We start from the raw sequence: 24,409 nt of genomic DNA on the forward strand, positions 1-24,409 counted from the left end.
AAATAGAAAAATACAAAACAAAGGAAACAGAATTCACCTAACAACCGCGTAATCATCGTCATAATCATCGTCTATTTTCCCACTGCGCATCCTGAACAGGCTTCTATTTATGTTCCACTTTTATCACTTTTTTCATATCAATGCGTTGTATTTTTGAAATGTTGCGATTTTTGAACCTTTATATGATATTTGTTTCTTAGTTCTGTATGAGCAGATGTTTGTCATCATAGTTTTTTTTTTGTATGTGTACGCGTAAACCACTACTGGCGTTTTACTTTGATGCACTAGTTCTTCATGGTGTAGCTCTACGTGACGTGTTTTCTTTCTTGTTGTATCTTCATATTTGTTTCCTTTTTTGTATCACCCACCCCTGCCTAAGGCCTCATGTTTGAGGCTGGCAGTACTTCTGAAATAAATAAATAAATAAATAACGCACCATGAACAACACGTGTGCCAACGTTCTGAAGAAAATCTTTTTCTTTTTGTGATCGCGCAATCGAAGCGGCAGCGGCAGTGTCTGTCTGTCTCCTTCTTTTCTTGTCCCTCGTTATTGGCTCTGTTTTTTATGTGAATCTCTAACACCTTCCACAGTAAAAAGTGCTTCGCAGAAAACCTATTGGACGCAGCAGCGTGGCGAAACCGCCGCGATAAAGCAGCTGCAACTGCTTCGCTTCAAGACTCGTGCACCTGTACCGGAGTCAGTGAGGAACGATAAGACATATGCGCGGTATTTAATGTGTTACGGCGTTGTCCGAGTCTAAGAATGAATCTGTTATTGCAGCTCTGAAACGGTCTTCTTTATTTGTCTCGCAAAACCGTTGCAGCACTGGTCACGAATTTGTCCCGTTGTCGGCGCCGCTTTGTGTTACGTATCAACCGACGCCTCGATCATCCTGCGACTGTCGATTCGATGCCTCCACCTTTAAAACATTTGGCGTTCTGACATTTGACGCGTGTTTACAAAAACAACCTTTATCACTCCGCTGCTTTTCTTACGACGTCCCCATAATACCCGTATAGCGTCAACGGGACATTGAAAGCCACCAGCAGATCCTCCCGAGTGACCTGGGCGTCGGGACCTGTAGCAAGAATACGCGGTGACATTACATCATTGTCTGTAAGCGTCTGTATATTGAAGACTCCTGCCACCCTGAACTCAGTCATTTCATGTAAACGCTACCGCAAACTTCTAGTGCGCTTCAACAAGTTACCTCTGATTATAGCCGTGATTGAACATTTCTATTAAGTGCATTACGCCTGTTGAAACATTGTGCCAAGCGTAAGGTGGCCTCAGCATCCTTACTTGTTCTGTTTAATACATATTTTCACGTGATTTCGTGCTTGACTTCAGTCGTTTGTGAGTAGACGTGTTTTAGACCTCCTCATTTCTTTATGTGTCACAGTTTCTCTTTCTTATACTGCTTCTCCGTGTTATATATTCCCCGTTCCCCCGCGAGTGTGTCAATTGAGGGGACTTCACAAGAGAGACGGTTAGTGCACTCCATGCCCCATTTCCTTATCTTTTTAGCTTTCCACCTTTTTTTTCCTAAAAAATCCCCCCTCCCCTCCATGCTGCCTATAACGCCGTTCGTATTGGTGTGTGCAGCCGAAATGGCTCGTCACAGCAGCACGCTCAGTTAATCTCATACGCTGTCTCTTCATAATCACTTAACTAAATTATCCCTGTTAGGCTGTAGATAAGGCTGTTCGCGCTTTCGGTGCCATTCACACCACTTGCTCGTTCGATCAGTATACAGTGCGAGTAAAATAAGCAACCTCTGAAGCTTTCCGCACGAAGCTGCTAATTAAAGAGCCGGTGATCAAAGGTTGTTGTATTTATTAGAAATGGTGCTTGTGTGCACTTCTCAGAAATTTAAATGCATATCTTTTTTTTTCGTTTTATAATGACTGCTTCGAGCAGTTACTCGAGATAACCGTCTCCTGTCGCTCAGAAATCTGCCCGCTGAAGTTGATGTTGACTCTGATGTAAGGACGTTCGAGTCGAAATTCACCGATATGACACTAAGTGTAGAAAGTGGAGAAAAAAGTGCGTGCATTACTTAGCCCTTAATTTTCGAGTTTCAGTGAGTGCGCACTGTACATGTTCTTGCTCATCGGTGCTTAAAGTGTACACTACTAACTTAAGCTAGCAGAGTGCATGGACTTACACTAGGATGCTTTGGCGAAAGCTATGCGCTTTTGATGCAGCAGTTACAAAAGCGTAAATTTGACAACCACCTGTTTGTAGCACAAGGCAGCAAGGAAAAAAACTTGGCAGCGTTCTTGTACCTTTGTGGCCTTGTAGCTTCATGCTACGAACGAGTGGTTGTCAATTTTTTCGCTTCGTTGACCTTCCGTATACCTCGCGGAATTTCGCAGAACCAATTTGCAATATTGATACAATAGTGTTTAGTAGCATCATATAGCGTCACTCGGTGAGGTATGCAAGTTTCCTCTGACATTTTCGCACAGTGTCTTGAGATCTTTGTACGTACTTCGTTAGTGTTTTCTTCTTGTTATTGCACGATTGCGCATCTGACACACAACTGGCTTCAAACAAGATGGCGCGGATCAAAGCTCACTCTACGTGTAACCGAGTGTCGCGAGCAAACTTTCTGTGCGGTTACACATCTCGGAGGCACACATGACGCGAAAAACTTCAAACAATAGACTTCGTTGTTAGCGCACGTACCAAGCAAAACTCGCCAACGCAAACAATTGTAGCGGTTGCCACCGCTCATACCTCCATGGCGATGTATAGGTTGAGCCCAGCGACGGCGAAGTTGTAGACGACGAGAAAAGGTTTCAGTTGGAAGGGCGGCCTTGAAGCCATGATGCGGGGCCCGTACCGAACTACGCACAGGTAGGCGGCGATGATGAGCAGCATCGGGATCGGGGACTTCACCAGGAGCCAGTCCTCTGTCCGCCGATCTGCGCCGACGCAGGGGGACATGTACAGTCGTGAACAATGTGAGAGGGAACACTGAAATTGCATGTTGTGTATCATAGAAGCTGAACGCAGTCGGCAAGCATAAAATTGTTGTTGACACTAAATGCTCAGGCGGAAAGGTATCTCGTGCAATTCAATACGTCATGTTCACAACGGTATATTACAAGTAATCGTCTATAAAACACGAATTCAATCGGTGTTCCGTCTCATCGTGCTCACAATCGTACGTGAGCGAGCATGGTGCCATCTTCGAAGCTAATTCAGTGTAAACTATTTGCGATGCTTCCTATTACGTTTAATGTCTTTATTTATTGCCTCTCAACAGTTCTTGCAGTAAGACTAATTTTAGAGGAAACCCCTGTTAATCGCCGAATATTGTTAAGGAGCTTCAAAAGGTGTCGTGAACCTAGGAGCAACGCCGTGGAAAAATATCCTCAAGCACGTCTTTGCTCCCTTCTTATGTAAGCGCTTACCGTTACGCGACACAAATTCAGCTTCTTGAGCAACTTATTTTCAACATGTACTAAATTGTACAGAAACGCCTGCCCTTGTTAAGAAGCAGTAAGAAAGTTCCAGGGTTCTTTTTTATTTTCATTTCTTTTCGCTCATCTCTTAACGCTCCTAGCATGCTACAGATGGCCTTCACTTACTTTTGTTCATATTTAATGGTAGGCTGTTGCGACTCACTGAATATTTCGAAGGCACAGATTAAGTTATCTTTTACTAAGTTATGTTGCCTTCTCGCTACATGCCTTGCCCATGATCATTTCTTTTTCTTGTTTAGACTAGCATGTTCTGAACACATATTTGTTCCCTGACCCACACTGCTCGGTTCTTGTTCCTTGATGTTAGGCCCATCATTTTCATTTCCAAGGCTCACTTCGTCCTCTTCAATTTAAGTTGACCCATTTTCGTAGGCCTCCAGGTTCCTGCCCTGTATGTTAGGGCTGGCAAGGTGCAGCTGTTATATACCTTTCTTTTAGGGTATTCTGGTAAACTACAAGTCACGAACTGTAATCGGTAACAAAACTTACCGCTCACTGTTATGCAGCATTTAATGATCAAAAGGAAATATTTGTGCATCAGCTCGTTTGTCTTTCTGATTATGTTGCACCTACATTTGGTATACGTCTATCGCAAATCAGGAAATATGGGTGCGCCCAAAGATATTCGGGTGCCGGTCTTGATAAGTGACTTGCCTGCGAATGATGTGCACCATAGGTACGTCTGGTAGAAGCTGGTGAAGGGCCAGAGCAGCACGGTCGCCGCCTGCTGCGCTAGCTCCATGGTGCACTCCTGTCAGCTGGCAGCGGACCCTGCGTCAAACCGCATGTCAAAAACCGCATCACGAGCTGTTCTCGTACGATGAACTGTGAGCACGTACAAAAGTCTTAATACGCATTGCGGGAATGATTTCGAAAATCAGCCCTACCTTTTCAGGTTATTAGCCATGTTTCATCGACGTCAAAGTACACAGAATGTTGCAGGAACCTGTGGTTCTTTTCTTTTGCACCACGAGGCTATACAAAAACAAATTTATACGGATATCTCTGAAAGAAAGCTTCTTTGGTGACTAAAAGTTCACCCTAGTCCGGGATTCAAACCCGGCTACCATTTTATTTCAGTTGTGATACTTTCACTGTCCTTAATACCCGAAACACATTGAGATCAGAATGAGAGGATAAGTCAATCGACTCGAAGCGCTAGAACACTGAATAAGGAAAGTCAGTTCTTTCAAGTTCCGCAGTTAGAGAAATATTAATGCTCAGAAAACTATTGGGCCTTGTTTTACCTCTCTGTGATCACTTCTGCTTGTACGTCACTTGTAAAAGCATTCATTGAATACCGTGGGGCATTTTATTATCTCCTCTGAAAAGATAGAAAAAAGTCTAAAAGTAGAGAGACGATTGGTTAAACTACTTCAGTTTGCTACTCCGCGCTGAGTATGTGGAAGTAAATGAGAGTTGTAGAAATGAGAGTATGTGTACAGATTCGTTAGAAGCAACTGTCATGGACGCACTAAGGAACCGACTAACCGAACACCGTGAATACATCTCCGCGTAAGCTGCCGGCTGAGCGCACATTTGTCAGAGACATTTCACTACATGGGACAGCCTCGTGGGTGCCTTTCATGGACATCCGCTTTCTGTAGATTGCGCATGACGTCCTTGTTTCTCTATATAAATCTACGATGTTGCTACTTTTCGTCTTACGTTTAATCTTCGGTATAACCTCAGCAAGCAAAAACGAAACCGAATTCTCGCACCAAGCAATCCATGAACGTATGATCCCGAAAGCTAAGCGCCTGCTTGAAAAAAATCAAGGGGCGCGTTCTTCGAAAGCACAAGGAAGACCATTTGTGGACCATAGCAGTAGCTGTCACACTTCTCGTCAGACACGCTTGACCCCTCTGACAGTTTGTCGCAGCGTGCCTGTCACGCGGACTAGTTGTGCTGGTTCAATCTTTATCTTTTCTTTATTTTGGTCTTTAAGGTCTCACACATTCAGCATAACCATCGCGCCTTTTCCGGACGTCGAAAGGGAATGCGTAAGGCGCGCCACCTGTCAGCGAAGTTCGGTCCCAATGGAGTGCCGGCGGCATTTTCCCGGTCGACGCTGTTGCTTCCCGGTCCGCGCCGTACGAGGAAGGAAATATGCCGGCGCGGCGTGTTTCCTGTTCCGTCATTCGAGTACGCCATCGACCCACCACACCGGCCTAGCTGATAGTGTACTGCGTCCGACAGCGCATGCGTCAGAGATGCGTGTAGCCGCCTTCGCAACGCTTTCACGATGACCGGTAATCTTTTTCTTCCACCGCTTGCGGTGGTCCGCATGCGGAAGAACATCTCCGATTGTGAGTACGCTTTCTTTAGCCTTCGGCGCAACCCGCCCTTTTCCCCGCCGCGGCTAAGGTCTAGTGGCTAAGGTACTCGGCTGCTGACCCGCAGGTCGCGGGATCAAATCCCGGCTGCGGCAGCTGCATTTCCGATGGAGGCGGAAATGTTGTAGGCCCGTGTGGTCAGATTTGGGTGCACCTTAAAGAACCCCTGATGGTCGAAATTTCCGGAGACCACCACGACGGCGTCCCTCGTAATCATATGGTGGTTTTGGGACGTTAAGCCCCACACGTCAATCAGCCCACCCTTTTCTTGTTGTACGCGTGCCGTTTTCACTACCCAAAAGAAATTTTTTCGGTGAACGAAAGTAGTGCTATAGGTGTCATGAAAGGAGCGACTTCAATCGAACAATTAACTTCTGCCTATGGGTACAACACGCGTTTCTCGTATAGTTCCTGAATTATTATAAAGTACTAGCTTGAACTCTGTGCGGCTCGCTTTCACCACATCTAATATCCAAACTGGCTGAAGATCTACCGGCACTGCTAGGGGGCGACTAGTAACCCTGAATGCGAGTTATTCAATATCTGTTTCGTCCCAAGCCAGATAGCCGCAATCTTGAGATTATGATTGAGGGCACAATAGTGACGTTAGAGTAAGTGACATCACAGTAATTTGAAAAAACGCCACTGAAATGGTCTGCACGTGGTGCAATATTGCCATATGTCATGGCTACTGAAGTACACCTTAAACTTTGGAATTAGTATGACACCTTTAGTATAACCTCACATCCGTAGAAAAGGATTGGCAGGGCAAAACCTATTTACACTGTCCGTTTTTTTTTTTTTTTTACCGGGTGTGTCCGTCGATTGACATGGCTGGGCGTAATATAGTTTAGCTTATGCGAATTTTTTCCCCTGATGTTTTGAATTAAACCGAATGAAGTGGGTCATCCTGTTACATGCTGACCAGTCTATCTGGGGAATTTTCTCGCCCCGCCGCGGTGGTCTAGTGGCTAAGGTACTCGGCTGCTGACCCGCAGGGCGCGGGTTCGAATCCCGGCTGCGGCGGCTGCATTTCCGATGGAGGCGGAAATGTTGTAGGCCCGTGTGCTCAGATTTGGGTGCACGTTAAAGAACCCCAGGTGATCGAAATTTCCGGAGCCCTCCACTACGGCGTCTCTCATAATCATATAGTGGTTTTGGGACGTTAAACCCCACATATCAATCAATCAATCAATCAATCAATCTGGGGAATTTTCTCGATCATTGAATCTGTCTGCGCTTCGTGTTTGTGTAGTATGTACTGTCCATTCGTCGGCTCCAACTTTGATTTCGTTATTTCGAAATTTTTCAATCAAACATGTCAAAATATAACTCGGCCATAGGCACGCTTGGCCGTAGAACGATGAAACTGAGAATAACAGTTATCCGGAAAATATTTCTTGTAATGCATTTGATTACATGAATCGTTGCAGGTATTGAAAGATTTCGTGCAGTAGAGTCGGCATGCCTAGTTTTCGCGCTGTGCCAGACCTGGCTCGAAACACTTGTGGTTATCTGGCCCTAGGAAGCGCAGCACACGGGCTCTTGCTCATTCCGCCTTTCCTTCATGACCCGACCTCCAATTAACCCCTTACCTCTCCTCCTCGCCTTCATCTCCGCCTCTTACTTTCAATGGAGGCTATTCGGGAACACTACCATCAACGACTACCATACATCATCCTAGGTCATAGAAAACCCGCGCCGACAGGTGTGCGCCGGCTCGGAAAACCCCGCCACGCGAAGTGAAGGAGCCCGGGTGAGCAACTCTCGCCGCGCTTCCATCATCCTTCTCTCGGACAAAAGAATTGACCGGCAACGGAGCCCCGCGGCACATCCGCACCGGTTCCTGGTCGTCACGGAGGCTCGCGGTGCCGGGTCGACCACCTCCGTTGTCGCCGGCGGCAGCCTGCCTGACCTCAATTCCTCGGAAAGCCACCGTACACGCGTGGAGGCCCAAAAATAGGGCCCCGCAGCGGGGAAAGCGACCCACATTCTCTCGAGCAACCCTCCCCCACTTGATCCTCTCGCTGCCTCCGAAAGCGGGCGGCGCTCTTGACAGTATCCGTGCATGGTCAAGGGCATGGCTTCCGCGCCTGGAATGAGGAGTGGGTTAGTGCTTCCGCAACCATGTCAACGAGGAGGGGGGGCGGCAACAATAGGTCGAGTACACTTGCCCACTTCGCTTGACTGTGATGCTGTCCTTCACTTTCTACGCATACTTTTTTTTGTGTGTGTGTGTGTGTGGACGTAACGACGGTACCCGGTTCCTACTTTGCTCAGAAGACACAGGGGACAAGTTCGAGAGACGATGACAAGGGGACAGACAAGCATGACCCTCGGGTTAACTCGTAACATTGGTCCGCTCGCTAAACCGGACAATATAGCTGAATAAGTGTCCACCGAGAGTTACGCAACGTAAGGCTGCAATTGCTGTGATGAAAATTTCGGAAATGTAGTGGCGCAAGGTATATTCCAGCAGTATACTGCATATCTCGACCACAGTTCGACAGTCAAATATGTATATTAAGGTATGCGATGTGCCCTCTTCTCTCTTGCAGCGTACGAATACAGGAAGGGTGAGCACATTCTTGTCTTTATACCGGCGAACCAATTACTATGCACACTGTCATTCAATTCCAGTAATATTCTCGCGTCGTTTTGACGGCGAGGCCAAGGCGAGTGTTCAGCATTTAGCTCCTTATCGGAAGAGCAGGTGCCTGGTAAAGCAAGTAACGCTGAAAGTGTAATAATATAGCCACGAGCACAATCCGGGAAAATCGCCTTGACATAACTTGCACGTTGGCTATTTATGGGTGGGTCACGGTTTAGAGAGGAGGAGGGCGAGATCAAAAGAAAGACACGTAGGTTAACCAGGGCTTGGCCCGGTAGGCTACCCTGCTCAGGGGAAGAGGAATAAAGTTTGAGAGGAAGAGAAAAGGCATTGTTGCGACCGACGTAACAGTTCCGCGTTTGACATCACCTACGGTGAATCAACTCCGGTCATCTTACAGAAGTCGCTGCAACGCTTTGGTTGCCTTTCAGAAGTGCGATGAGCAGTTCCATGGTACCAATATCGTCTGGACAGCACGACGGCTGGTGCTCGCGTACGTTCGAAATTGTACTCAACCACTTGCATCGTGCGAAAGTTTGATTAGGACAGTCGATTAAGTTCGAGAACGTTTAGACAGTTCCATTACAACTATAGGCGCGACTTGCGCCGAGAGATGCAACAGTGATTCGGTGTAATTCGAACACGGTAAAGAAATAATAAAAAAAACAATAAAGGAGTGCGTGAGTTGCTATATTATGGTGCTCAGCAAACCGTGGTTCCTAAAAAAAGAGAGAGAGAAAAGTTCGCCAAATCATCGATGTATGCTGTGTATGATTCGCTTCTCAGTGGGCGCCTCTACCTTACCGCGAGAAAAAACACGTCTCCGTGCGTAGGATAGGCCGTTTGAAGGGCAACTGCGAAGTGGCCACGAGGGCATAGTTGATCACACTGCGAATTAGCGAAGAAACCGCTACACGTCCATAAGCCGACACGCGCACTTACGCAGCTGTATGCGTTGTTGATGCTGTTGCTGATGAGAACAATTAATTATGCCTCAGTGCCAAGCGTGCCTTTCAATCATCTACTCATTGCGCTGATGACATCTGATGAAATTATATCATCTGGTGGAGTCATCGTGTTATGGCGTCATGACATCATGATGACGTTGTCTTGTAATATTTTAATAATAATTGTTGGGGTCTAACGTCCCACAACAACCGTATGATTATGAGAGACGCAGTAGTGGTGTACTGCGCAAATTTCCACCACCTGGAGTTTTTTAACGTGCACCTAAATCTAAGCACACAGGTCAGCATTTTCGCCTTCATTGAAAATGTTGACCCGCTGGCCGGAATTCGATCCCGCGACCTGCGGGTCAGCAGCCGAGTACCTTAGCTACTAAGCCACCATGGCGGGTGACAGTGATATTCTGCATCGTTATTTCTGACGCCACCAACTTTGTCGGTGACTTTTCGCGTTTGATGAGCCCTTTAAAGCTTTCGCCGTAATGATATAGAAAGAAATTAATCGCAAGCAGTGCAAAAATGATTCTCTCGTCATTCGTAAATTCAGAGCCACATGCCCCTTGTATTTCGCCTCCAATAGTTTTCTTTATGCCGACAAGATGGTTGCAAACTAATAGAAAACAAAATCGCGAGTGGGCGAAGTTAGTGGATGTTCATCCTGGAATATTTTACAGCGCAATGGATGAGATACAGACAGAAAAGGGACACGGCGCTGAACTCACGACTGAAATTTATTCGGAAAAAGAAAGAACATATATTAAGAAACAAAGACTCATCAAAAGTGTGCGCATGTGCACATGTGTTACAACACAACATTATTCATGCCTTATCTAACATGTAGTTATATTCTTCCCCTTGAAGAGTGATAGATGGGTGACTTATGCACTTGTTATTCGATCTAAGGAAAAATGCTTCGGGTGTTTCACGCATGCGCTGATCAACATGTCTAAATTTGATCCTTGTTTTCTGCAAGTGTGGCACACATCCGCATGATCTACAATGCTGATAAATGAGACGTGATTGCAGCCCCTGATAGCCTCGGCTGTTTCCTATGTGTGTGCTTTCCTTTTTCAAATAAATTTCAGTTCTGAGCTCAGCGCTTTGTCCCTTCTCTGTCCGTATCAAACCCATTGCGCTGTAAAATATTCTGTGATAATAGAAAATAGAGCTGATGAATTCTTACATATGCAGCCTTAATTAACAAAGTGGTTTTAAATAAAACAAACTGCTGGGTTGAAGTGTTTCAAGGTAATTCGAGCACTCTGTGCCTGGGAGCCGTGTCGTAACCTCCCTGTCTGCCCCTCTGAGCGTTGAAAGAAGCTTGCGGAAACTCATATGCGTCACGTGTGTGCACTATGTCAGATACGCACAACGCATCGAATCGCACTCAGCTGCAGGCCTCTCTGTACGTACGTCTCTCAAAGAACTGGGTAGTTAGCTTGCTTGATCACCACAATTCTGTACACAAGGCTGTCGCCAAAATCGAACGTTATAAATGCAGGCCAAGAGACAGCAATATATAAAAAAAGTATCATGGTCCCTTATTCCCAAGGCAGGGACAAAGCCTTCTTCTCCTCTTGCTTCTCAGTCGATTGTGTCGACACTTCCTCCCCAAAAGAATTCTGAACCCGACCTGGTCTTGCGGCGCCTCCAGAATAGGCCCACTTATGATGCTATATGTGACGACGCCATATCGTGTTATGTCATGATGACGTCACATATTATGATGACCTGTAACGTCAATGACGTCTTGAGGTGACGTCATCATGGCATGACGATTTTTTTCGTCATTCGTGTTGACACAGCCGGCGTCACCGACAGTCACTTTTTGCGTTTGATTAGTCATCTCAGGCCTTCATCTTAATCATTTTAGCCAGTACTGAAACGACTCGCCTTGCTATTATCGGAGTGTCGTGAGGATTCGCACATGCACACGCAGCGGGGAAGTGAGTGTGCATTCGCACAATAAGGCTTATAGGCAAAACTTATCTCTCGAACCGCATATCGAAAACTCAGTGGTCACCAAAGGGTAGAGCATTCACCTCGTGTGTGGGAGGTACGCGGAAAGAATAAATGAATCCCCGTGCCACCAGGAGATGAGCGCTTTGCTTAATTGGTGTAGATCATAGATGTCATCCGGCGTGTGGCTCAGAGGTCGAAAGGAGGTCCATACAGATACTGCAGCCTCTAGGTAGCCCCTTTTTTCTCTGCCTATAAGTTATACTCTCCAGCTGCTTAGGTGTATCCGCACAAACGCAAACCAGTTAGGAGGGCCACAGTATTACCCGTTGAAAAACTAACAACCACTAACCGACGCTATTGGGCGGACATTTAGGGCCCTGTTCACTTTGCTGGAATGTTTCGTGGCCAAATACATTTATACGGCCTGTCGATGATGTCCCTGAAAAGATATTGTTACACGACATCGGTTCAAAATCAGTTTTAAAGCAGCTGCCTGCAGAGCAGTAAGGTTGAAGTCTGGGTGACTTGGTATACATAAGGCTGAACAAATTAACCAGTCAGAAGAACGAAGGACAGAGCTAGCAGAGAAGGGGCACACACAAGAAGTGTAGACTCAGGCAGGAAAGAAGTAGGTACCGCTTCTCTCCCCTGTCCTTCTTTATTTCGACTGATTCACGGTCGCTGCAGTGGCTTAGCGGGTAAAAAATTTGAGCAGACCTTCTGTAATAATTACGATATGTCCACGTCACTTGTGCCGAACCCTCCCCCCCCCCCCTCTTTGTTTTTACATTTCATCTACGAGCTTCCACCTTTCATTGTAAATCACTTTCTCGGCCATACGGGGATTTATATCGCTTATTTGTTTTAAATGTCTGAGAAAGACTGGCCTAGCTGACATTTGATAAACAATCTTCGCTCGGTCGACGATTGTTTACAAAGTGTCAAGTACCAAGCAACAGTCGCTTGTGCGGAGTGTTTAGTGTAACCAGCCTGTCCCCTTACGAGCATGAATATTAATCCCAGGACAACTATGTAGGGAAAAATATTAGAAGGCGCGCACCTAGGACCACAAGCATTTAAAGAATCTGGTGTAACTCCGTGAACGCACTTAATATTTAGTTGAATTGCTATTGCTTGACTGGTCAGGTGTGTCTAGGTGCGATTTTAGGTAATTCTTTGTCGTGGCTATATGGACGAGAAGAAGAGGGATAAAATAAAGACGAAGACATTAACCATGGCAGGGCTAGGTAGACCACTCCACTCTTGGGAAGCAAGAAGCTTGATTTTCAATAATGTTATATTGCTATGTGTGGAAAGGGGAAAAGTTGTACCTGGCGATACATGAAAGAGGCATCTCCTGCACAACCTATAAAAAAATAATAAGCCCCCATTAGAACTTCCTACAACAGTTTTGTTTTTGTTCAAGTTTACTTGTCTTTTTGTTATCCTCACAAACATTTCTTACTTGCTGGTTGTACACACAATGCGCGAGTAAACATTAATGTAAGAAGTTTTTTTTTTCGAAGATTTGTTTCCGAAGTGTTTTTTTTTTCATTTGCCTGGTCATCATATTATAAATCTAGCCGCATTCGAAAATAGTCAGGGCATTCATGTCCTTGCTTTCTGATAGCTCCATGAATTCCACTATAAAATTCATATAGACGGTGCCGCCGAAATTTTATCAGAGTAATATTGCAAAAATGAATGCCTGTGGCTCTCCACTTACCTAAAGGGGCTCCAAAACATTTTTTCTTAGTAAGCATTGAATGGACTGATGGAGCTTATCGTCTCACGAATTAATTGCCGCATTTTTTTTTTGAATCCGTCAAGTACCAGTTATTTGAGGCACGCTGCAATTGCTTTCTCTCTCCTTTTGTCCCGACGATAGCCCTGGATATTAAGCAGGGGGGAACGGCACAGAGGAAAGAAATTACGTCATGCGTGCGTCATTACCTAGAGCACTTCTTTCTTGTTTTTTTTTCTTCTTCAAACACGTTGCTTTCTGTGGGATCGGTACCACGTGCGGGTACGTGGTGGCCTCCTACGGTGGCCCCAGTTACTACGCAGCCCACAGTACTGTAATCACCCAATGACCGTGAATTCGGTATATGACGTGGTCATTTAGATATATGGCAGCCTTTTTAAAAAGAACAGGGAACGTGTTGAGACTGGCCTTATAATTAACTGAAAGTTTAAGGCCGCCTGATGCGCTATAACATTTACCTCGTGTGTTCCTTAGATTCTCGACTACTGATTGCCAGCGTTTTCTGGTCATGCTGAAAAAAAAAAAAACGTTGCAGGAACTCTTTAAGCGCTTTCGCTGTTTTTTTTTGTCCCTACGAGCGTGCTGAAAGCTACACGGCTGAATAAAAGAACGACGAAGGGGCAAAAAGCAGCGCCAACTCATGCCATCACCTTGAGCACCTCCTTTTCTTGTTCTGTATGAATGCGCTGGTTCACTTCCGCCGCTAACAGGAGTGCTCTCTATTGACTCTTACCTGAATCCACCGAAGAAAATCTGAGACATTAATTCTAGCCATATAGGCGGCGGATGCCTGTAGTGACCGCGACACCCACGGGGCGCCGCGCGAATGCTCAAATCAGCCAATGACTGTGTTCTTATCATCTATTACGCAGTCTGACTCGCATATCAATTAATTTTCGGAAAGAAGAGTGATCAATTTGTGTCTGTCTTTGAAACGTAATCCTAAAATTGTTGTCGCGTGGAATGCTGTAACATTTCGCTCACATGTTCACGGGAGCCTCACTGCACATCGGCAGTGCTTTCTGACCATGTTCGAAAATGTTCACCGTTGGTTCTGAAGAGACGGAGATCCGCTGTTTCGTGTATGACACTGTCGTAGCCGGGTACGTAAAGTGCTTGGCTACGATACGTATATAAAAAAGGATTGACGTACGTAAAGTGCATAAAAAAGGATTTAACGCACAATAAAAGGAATTGAACGCCTCTCCCTCCCTCCTACTACCCCTTCCCCGAGAAGAGTTTGTCTATACGTTCATAGTGTGCGTCACCGTTCATGATGCTAGGAACAGAAGCGGACTAGAGGAGGGCAGTATTGAGAGGGTCAACTCGAACTTATGGTTTGGAATAAATTTGAATGAAAAGGTATCTGCAACGCACTTTGGTAGCACAAGCAATCTACTGCATTCGGTGACCTTGAATTATTGACTCTATTTCAGTGATGTGAGTGAAAACGGGGAGCAAAAAAGAAGTGCGTTTAACGATTCGCAGAAGATTTCTTGCTCAAGTGCGTTTGTACGTTATGAAAGCGTCAGCCGCGAGTACCCTGATCGAAGGTAGAAGAGGAAGATGGTGATCGCGGGTTCGCTGGTGGCACGCGGTCAGCAGCTGCTGGCAGCGGACAGTTGCGGCCTGGGCATGGACAAGTAAACACGGTTTTCAGTCTGTCTCCGCTTCTTCTCTCACAAGTTCTGACGCTAGCCACAGCCCCTAAGAACGTGTAGAACTATCTATACTTTCAGAATTGATAACCAACTGGTTCAAAAAAATTCATAAATTCAAGGCTGTTCTCAGATGACGCGCGTGCATCGCTGTTTTCCGTAGTTCTTTGAATACACAGTATAGACGCTTAGACATTAGCAGGTACAGAGAAGGCGAGTAGGGAGTCACCGTGTCGCCATGATCGAACGTGCGCTACTTCTTATTCTCTGCCTTTTCTGGCTGGCTGCGTTTATTACATTTTCTACATCCTGCCCCGCCCCAGAAGGAGTAAGAGGCAGGTCTAGTCGGTGCAGCATGAACGGGGCTCTTGGATACTCTTTAGGGCTTGTCTTGATGGTGGAAGCTCACACTAGTCTGCCATGACCGGAATGTACTTCACCTAAAGGAATCTTGGAGCTAGGATCGTCTTGTCATCTACCGCTAACTTCGGTGGTAAATTGAAGGGCACCGACGCGGAGGTCTTAATTTCGGGAGGTACATCACATTTCCATCATTCGTAACGACTATTCAGTAGCCTTTGACGGTAGCGTAGCTTCCTGATAGGATCATTCCTGTTAGTCTGAGGTCAAGTTGATGTGTCACAGCAGCTGGGGTGTTTACGAAAAGGAATGGAATTTCCGACGAGCAAGCGTGCAGAGCATACCAGAGAGGTATTGAATATTCTGGAAAAGCTTTCCTTTGACTCGAACGGCACGTGTGTCGTTCGTCTTTCGGTGATGTTGCCAACCATGGCATTCTTGCGGCCATCTTTCCACGGAAGGGCAAGCGAGTATCGGCTGCCTACTGTTTTATTATCTGCTTTGGCTGTAGAGAGTTCTGGTAAGAGAGCGATTCGCTTTAGTCGCTAATGCCTCTATACTCGAGGCCCCAGGAAGACAGTAGTATTTCTACTGTAGATTCCTATTCCGCCGCATATACGTGCAAGACGCCAATTAGATGAATGCCACACTCCGAAAAGAGCTGTTGGCAGACTGGTTCTTGCAGAGTTGAGCCGAAATATATAATATCAGTGGCCACTAAACCTAGAACGTCTGGGCATTGGATGACTTCACCGGTAATTTCTTGCCAGAGGTAATCTGATCCCATAATCTTGATGGGGAGTGATACTGGGGATTAAAGTGACCAACGAGCCCACGTTGAAACTCTCCTTATCGTATAAGCAAGCCGATCCCAGAGTTCGGTGTGTTCCCCAGTGAACCAGAAATATTGGGCAGACATCTATGGTATGTTTCTCGTGGACATTGTAAATGTTTCTTAGATATTTACAGAACTCCAAATGTCTTCCACGATAAAAAAAATAAAGGGGAGCTAAATTCGGCAACCATTTGCTCGATGTCTTCTTGAAGCGCAGCAGAAGCATCAACTGTTTTACTTCAGCTACTCTGTCTTGACAGCAATATGAATATAGGCTTTGCAACTGCTCGCCCCATACTGATCAGTATGGCAGAAGGATTTAAACTTTGCAATATATGTGGCAAGCAAAACTGACGCCGTTGGGATGTCACTCTGTCTTCTGCAGTGCGATCGTCCGTAGAAAGCCTCTGGCGTGGAAGTGCGTGTGGTCCTGCACTTTCAAGCTCAACTCGTTTGAGCAGTAGTATCCTTCAGCCCGGCGTACAATGCAGTTGACGCATGTGCTCGCGAAACCAATAATAGACAAGCAGTGCGTACGTCAGAGGGCTGTGTCAAGACGATGTGTCATTTGTCCCGAGTGAAACGTATACGGATGTCACGCGCGTAGAGCCTGCTGCAAGATGTTGATGAGCGTAGCAGAATATGTAAGAGCCGGCTCATGCAGGGCTCCAAGTAGGTGAATATTCTGTTCTGAAGCATCATACAATCTTCAAAAACCACAGATGTCGTTGACGGATCTCACGTTGGGAAGATTTCCGAGTACCCTAAGATGGCGCTGTAATAATAATCGCCTTATCGCCAAATATTTTCTTGCCCCGCCGCAGTAGTCACCTTGTCTAACGTCTAGTGGCTAACGTACTCGGCTACTGACCCGCAGGTCGCGGGATCGAATCCAGGCTGCGGTGGCTGCATTTTCGATGAAGGCGAAAACCCTGTAGGCCCGTGTGCTCAGATTTGGGTGCGCGTTAAAGAACCCCAGGTGGTCGAAACTTCCGGAGCCTTCCACTACGACGTCTCTCAATATCACATGGTGGTTTTGGGACGTTAAACTCCACATATCAATCAAATATTTTCTTCAACATAGACGCATAGATTCGGATGGTGGTTAACCCGCAGTCGCTGCTGCAGCGTCCCCATACAAAAACACTCTTAAGGTAATAGGATTCAGTAAATGGCGTCATGTCTTTGTCGAGATGAGCAACCTGTTCTCATTGTTTGCAGAAGCCTCTCCGCTGTCCGATGTCACCTTTGAAAATTGAAATATGCGACTGTGGTAACCGTAGCACCATATCATGCGGGAGCCTCGGGTCTGGAAGCCGTTGCTTCTGCGCTTTTACAATACTGGGAGCTTCCACACTGGCTGATCCGAGCTCTTTCTAATTGAAAGATTCGGCAGCTTAGTTTGGCAAACATACTCACTGCTTCGTTTTGATATTCAACTTTATATGCGTACTACTACAATATTTTCGGTCGGGTTATACTGGTCGTACATTTCGTTGATCAGCAAGAGCTCGTAGTTGCTATAGAGTAGAGTCGTTCGATCCTTTACAGATGTGGGCTTCGCGATATCAGCATTAAATGAGTCAAACAATAGCCATGCTTCGTGAATATTTTTTTTGTATTTGGCGCGCCTCGTGTAGATCACTTGTCTTCGAGTTGATCCACTTGGAGAACACCGCCACTGGCTGAAGTAATTCAACCAATCCCAATCTTCGCCTCCATGGTACGTTGTTTCGTCACTGCTCGCGACGCGAAGCAAAAATCGAGTCCTGCTCGCCGTGCTTAAAAAGAGGGCTTGTCCACGCATAAATATTTGGCACCAAAACCCACGAGAAACCCACCAGAAAGCAAAACAAAAACTATGGGAATGGAGATGGGTTGGTAATGGTAGAGAAGTTAACCTGCGAGGTAAAAACAAGCTCAAAAATATGGTGACACGAGAAAAAGAGCTACACAGAATTAATACGCCGAACTAACAACTGTTGTTAGTTCAACGATCATCCTTTTCTCTTTTTTTTCTCATTTCGCCGTTTTTTTCAGTTTTCCTACTATGAAAATCAACCAACTAGCCCAGTTTTGCACGCTATTGCGGAAGTTAACCATACTCGTTGAACCAGTTGACGATTCAGATTAAATGAATAAACGTATCTGTTCGATTTGATGCTTCTTCTATAAAATGGCTTTATCGGTGCTCATCTGGCACTGTCTATGTAGTACCACTGATGTGAGGAGTAACCCTGGCGTGTTAAGGTCGTTACGTTTTTTAAAGAGTGGACTAAGTTGTAGCAACGCAACCTATTAGTATGGTTGGACTGGACTTCATAAGCACAAAAGAAAAAAAATCCAGGTTCCGTTATGCATTCGAAAAACGAGTCGAATGCAAAAGCTTCCACCTCCTCCTCATTCCCCTTCTTCTTCTTAGTTAATGTATTAACAGTAGTCATAAGCGTGCGCAGGGTTACCCTTCAGGGGTAGGGCGAAGGTTCATCGCAATGCCTCCCCTCCCAACTAAGTCCGTGTATGAGGCAGACTTTGCGCCTCCCCCCCCCCCCTCTCTTAGATGACTAGAAGGGCCCCCATCTTGCCTCCCTCGTGCGTACTTCTTTGAGTACAGTCGATGAGGTAACAGTGGCGTTGCATTATACCACGCCATGTTCTGACGTTCAAGTAGGATGGCACGGGATTTTCGTTAAAGAACACGTTACGCCAATAAAGAAGAAAAGAAGGAAACAAAATAAATAAGAAAGGGCTGTGAGCCAGAAACATGTCCGGTTATGTACTGTACGCTCTAGAAGGAGAAAGGGGTGTATAAAGGCGAAAGGAAGGATAAAAGTAAAAAGGGAACTTCGCATTAACGAGACGACGCGTATGTTTCCGCTGCACTATACAATGGTCAGATGCATTCGCACAGACCCGCAGTCTTCAAAAAACAAAAAAAAAGTTTGACGAGCAAGGGCGAAGGTGCTCCAGCAGCATCTTCACGGAGGGCGGCCAATCTTCCAATCGTCACGATGCGTCAAAAAGTGTTCGTCTATCAGAAGCATATGAAGAGCTGTGGCATAACAAATGGCCGACGTCTTCGGTGCCGCAGACCTTGCATGCCTTGCCGTCAGTCACTCAAATCTTGCGTCCAATTCTCAAACTCGAGTATTGACATGCAGTGCTGGCAATTCCAAACGCTTAGGGCACCGCACTGTACTATCCCGCCGTTTGAAGCGAGCATGGAAGTGTTTATACCTGGCAGACAGGCAAGAGATATATCGGGCGAAAAGGAACGGTTTTGCAACGGGAAGCATGCATGACGGGTGGGCGCGCAATCGCTTTACGGGAAGGAAGTGCTCGACCGGCCGCTGTTCGCAGCTTCGTGTTGCGTGTCCTGCCGGAAGCAGTAGCCATTGAGTACCAGTTGCATGAAACAGCTGGTCGTAAGCATTCCCGTTGTTCGTTGGACCCACCCCCGATTCCTAGAGCCCGCAACTAATGAATCGTTCTGCTGATATCACGTACCTTCTTATTCCTATGGCACGAAGCTGTGTCCTTTGAGGGAAAGTACGCATGCTGCAGAAGTCTAAGCAGACTTCTTTTTTTCCCGAACGTTTGTCCATTGGCATACATACACACTTAAATACACAAGCGGAGGCCGGTTTTGGCGATGTGCATCCACAGTTTTTTTATACTTGGGCTCATGTAAGTCCAAGAAGTCCTAAAAATAAAACTAAGCGCACCGGCTTGGAGTCACGCGCGCGCGCAGGAATCCTCCAGAGGAGTGGGCGCATCTCTCACCTGTGCTGCTGCCGCTGCTCCTTGGTGGTGTCGGTGGTGGTCGTCGCTGGATACGATGGTGTCGTGCGACGGCCGCCGTCGTGCGGAGTCCGAAAGCAAGACGTGCCCCGCCGCCGGTCGACTAGCAGCGGCAGTTGCCGCGAAGACTTTCACTGATGGCGGGCGAGGAGGAGCACGGAACCACCTCCGGCCGCCGTCGTCCTCTCCAGGCGTGGTGGTATCCTCGCCGTCTTCCTGGTGACCCAGATGGTCCTCCTCCTGCGAGGAGGCCGTATCCCACTCAGCACGTACGGACGCCCAGGAGGAACATCCTGCCGAAAAGTGTATACCTAACGCACGACGGGGATGCCTTCTTCCACAACCGGTTGCGTTTGTTGCGTGCAGCGACACGCCACCTTCACTGGTGTACGGTGGTGGGGAAGGGACAACGGCTGATCGAAATCGCCCGTTCTTTCTTCGTGCACTCAGATATGGAGGTTACAGCACTCTTCATCAGCTACAAAATCAACAGCTCGAGGGAGCAACAATGAAGACAAAAAGAAAGCGAGAAGGTCTGCTCGTGGTTGATGAGAGCGTGAAGTTAGTCTTGCAGGTTATGCGGAAGGGTGTGCTCTTTAAAGACCTTTTCCTGACTTTTTGTCTTCTTTTTTTATTTTGAGAGTATACGCCTGTACGCTCTAAGAAATAAATGTTGTTGACATTTATCTCTCGCATTCGTCCCCTCTCCTGTCCTGTGTCAGAGTGTTCGCCCTATGCAAACAGTTGTGTTTGATGTTGACTTCTTCGGCAGTGATGTCTTTATATTTTTTTTTGCTCTCACCTCCTACTAGATCTGATAGACTTTTGTCCCGAAGTTAAATTCACAATTTAATTTGTAGCACTGATTCCGAAGAATAGCTGGGTACTAAGTTATAATTCTGTGGTGACCAATATGGGGGTTCCGATCAGCTGTTGCCTCTCAGGTCAACGAGACCCACTTTATGTGGAGTACCGAAACGTACATTGAGCCAAGTCGGTGCTCACCGAACAATCACCACATCATTTTTGTGTCAGATAGCTATTTGATTATCCTTTGCACTATATCAACACCACTGCCTGGAGAAGTTTACTGCTTCGTCATCAAAAATTTCCTCATTATTAACGGGCTTATTTTCTGGCGGAAACTAATCGAGAACTTCTAACAAGTTCCACCTTCGACTCTCAACTTACGGCCGTTCGGCGGGCCCGGGAGGTAGCAGATATGCCGAGCCTGTCTGCTCCAACGTGAGACTAAGTCGGGTCAAATAAAAATTGACCAAATAAAAATTGTTTCCATTCATTCATTCATTCATTCATTCATTCATTCATTCATTCATTCATTTAGACGTTTGAAAAATAGATAGCTCGATGTATGTAAAGCTGAAATAACAAGTTCAGACATTCTGTCGTGCTGCACACGCATTTCTAATAAGTACTACATCGAGCATACCAAGTGAGCATGTTTCCGGGCTGGGAAGTGAACACTCCGACGTGAGCACTACGTGGTCGACTATATAGCAGCACAGCATATTCACGTACAGTGGAACCTGGTTGATACTATTCTGCATAATACGGTTTTTGGCCTATGGCATACATTTATTTTTCGGAATTCCCGGTCAACGTCGTTTGCGAATAAATACACTTCCATTCGTACAACACGATTACATTTCTGGCCAGAATTGGTCAATACGACAGCGATAGTGTATTTTGAACGATATTCTTTGGTATACTGTAGGCGAAATCACGACGACGACACATTAGAAGCCGGAGAGAATAATGGCCACCAATGTTCCACGGCAAGTGATGAACTCTAAACTTGTCCACATTTTGTTGCTTAGTCGCGAATGCAGGGCTGAGTTGTCAAAGTAAAGCTCCTGGTTTCTTGTTTGTTTGTTTGTTTTTCTTTTCAAAAAGCTTCACTCCCAGACGCTGAAAAAAATATGTTGCGTCGCGCAAATTGACTAGCTAGTTCATAGTAACTCAATGGAAGTCATTTGCTAACGCAGCGTGCGTGTTTTTCTCTCTGTTTCTTTTAACCTCTTTGCTTAATGATATCTTTGCATATAACGTTTTATGTTCTGTTTCCCGTGCATAATGTATGTACGAGATTCCTATGTATATTCCTTGTATAATACGACATGTGCAGACAAAGGCTGATGTCCGTTGAAGTTTTACACTGATGGAACCTCTCACCACTCCCCATCGAAATGTGTTTTTGTCCGCCATGGCGGAACAGAAGTTACGGCGCACGGCTGCTTATATAACAGTCTCTTCAACAAAGAGACTGATACCGAAAACATGATCACCTTAGACAACCTTTTGATGACATTTCACTCGGTAGATATGCTGTGAATTTTCCACTCTTTTTTGTTTTTACCACTTCATAACTCCTTCTGTCATGATTGTGACTTTTTCCTCCCAAAATAATGTCAGCCGTAAGCACAACCATGCATATCGGCTTCATATGTTCTTGAATATATGAGAACAGACCAACGGCATGTACCACGACTGCGTTCTTGCTTTCAGGTTATGCCTTAAGTGGTGTGCATTGCTTACAGCATGGCTCTTAGAGGAGGTGACAAGAAAAATTGCAAAAAGAGATGGATTATAAGTCGCTTGCTATTCTCTAGAATTAAAGCGGGATCACGGTAGAAAAAAAAAATCTGCACAGTTGGTGCTAGAAAAAAAAAATGGCAGCATATCCACGGGGTGAATGATGGAGAGTGGGGCGAAGCATACGTCCGTCCATTCGTTCTTGCGTCTGTCTGTCCATGCGTACGTCTGTGTGACCGTCCGTGCGTCCATCCACCCATCCGTGCGTGCGTCTGTTCGCGCGTCCACACGTCCATCCGTGCGTCCGTCCCTGCGTTCGTCCATGCATCCGCCCCTGCGTCTGTCCATGCGTCCATCCGTTCGTGTAGCCATCCGTGCGTCCGTCCATGCATCTGTCTGTGTGTCCGTTCGTTCATCTAGTCAACACTGCAAGTACCATCATCTCGCATCTTTTCATGATATATTCCGCATATAGAAGCACCGCCATCCAGCGGACATTCCAAGGACTAAAGAGAGGTGGCACACGCACACTTTCTTACGGCTTGCGCTTCGTATCTACTTCCCACCTTTAACCACCTCGAGTTCATGGTATATACTAGTTCACTGTATTCATGGCACTGCGGCCCAACGCTTGCTAAACCTTTCTAAAACCAAGGAGGTTACGCCCAGCAAGTATAACCTAGCAACCCTTTCTTGTCAGATAGTGCTCAATTTAGATGCCAATGGCTGCTAATTGGGAGTGAGTAACAGGTGAATTCGGCTTTTAGGTAACGCGCACTTTGCGATTTTTTTTATTGTTTAACAACGCACAGGAGAAATCTCCCACCGGCACCACCTTGCATGTCAAAGCGTAAAACTGGTCACGCACTGCGAATACGACGAAGGACGAACGGGTGCCGCTTTAAGGAGCTTCGCCCCTAAAAGGACAGATAAAGGAGTGTTGTTCTTGAAAGTTTCGGCTTCGCCCAATATTGGAGTTAACCTAGATGTTCTGCAGAGACAGATTTTACAAATCTCGTTCACTTCAACACGTATCGCCTACGACTCCGTGCTTAACCAAGTCGACATAGCTGCATTGATTGAACTGATCATAGTCGATGGATGCAAAATGATGATGAACGGGCACAAAGTGAAAGAACTGATAATAGCGGAGCAATTTTCTATTCACATTTTGTTAAATTTTTGCGTATATTCGTGAACGAATGAGGGAAGGGAAATTGTAAGGGCTCGTTTTTCTCCCTAGTTCAAAATGCACGTATATAACCTACAAAGTGAAAAAAAAAGGGGGGGGGGAAGCTGAAGGGGGGATGACCACTGCTGTAACTCAGTTGGTAAAGCATCGGACGTGTTATTCGAAAGTCGTACGTTCGAACCCTGCCAACGGCCATGTTATCTTTTCGTCCACATTACTTTCTTAACTTTTTCATCTTAATTACAACAAAATATCATCTTTCATGCCTTCCTTGGCGTTCTTGGATGTTGATTTTAATTGATATGTGTATTCGCGGGTCTAACATAAACTATCCGCTGAACAGACACCCCATTCTTACAATAAATATACCTTGAATAATCATAATTGAGATTCCGTGCTGTTTCAACGGTGCGTAAAACATGTCAAAGACAGCACTCCCACGAGATCAATGGGTGGGTCCTTGCGCGCGACTTGATTAGTTAACAACATCACTAACACTTGTTCGAACAGCGAAACTGAAAAGGAGAGACTAAGCGAGGGCAGACAGGGACGTACGTATGCCCCCCACCCCTTTTTTTTTCTTTTTCCTATGCAACAGAACGGATAACTAGGATGGGAATAGTTTTTTTTCCCCTCTTCCGTTCTCACCAGGAATTTGTTTTCTTTTCCTTACCCTTCCCTTAACACGTTGCCCTACCTCTGGCACCTCGTTGCGCTCGTTGCCCTACCTCTGGCACCTCGTTGCGCTCGTTGCCCTACCTCTCGCACCTCGTTGCGCTCGTTGCCCTACCCCTAGCACCTACATATCGAGGAGCACGGTCGCTGTCGAGCGACAAACAGCCCTGCCCGTGACCTCCTCGGAGATAGAACGACGCT

General features: G+C 46.1%; 1 protein-coding gene across 1 annotated transcript in view; it reads right to left on the reverse strand.

Moving 5' to 3' along the window:
- The window catches only part of LOC119170444 (very long chain fatty acid elongase 4), a 37,150-nt gene extending 17,122 nt beyond the window's left edge, over positions 1–20,028 (reverse strand). The window contains exons 1-3 of the mRNA XM_037421615.2: positions 19,771–20,028; positions 4,150–4,266; positions 2,744–2,931 (exon numbers count right to left, since the gene is read on the reverse strand). Coding sequence (XP_037277512.2) covers positions 2,744–2,931; positions 4,150–4,237 — 276 coding nt within the window. The 5' untranslated portion in view covers positions 4,238–4,266; positions 19,771–20,028. The remainder of the gene's footprint in view (positions 1–2,743; positions 2,932–4,149; positions 4,267–19,770) is intronic.
- Between the last annotated feature and the right edge of the window lie 4,381 nt (positions 20,029–24,409).

Source organism: Rhipicephalus microplus, chromosome 2 (assembly GCF_043290135.1).
Source record: "Rhipicephalus microplus isolate Deutch F79 chromosome 2, USDA_Rmic, whole genome shotgun sequence".
NCBI lineage: Eukaryota > Metazoa > Arthropoda > Arachnida > Ixodida > Ixodidae > Rhipicephalus > Rhipicephalus microplus.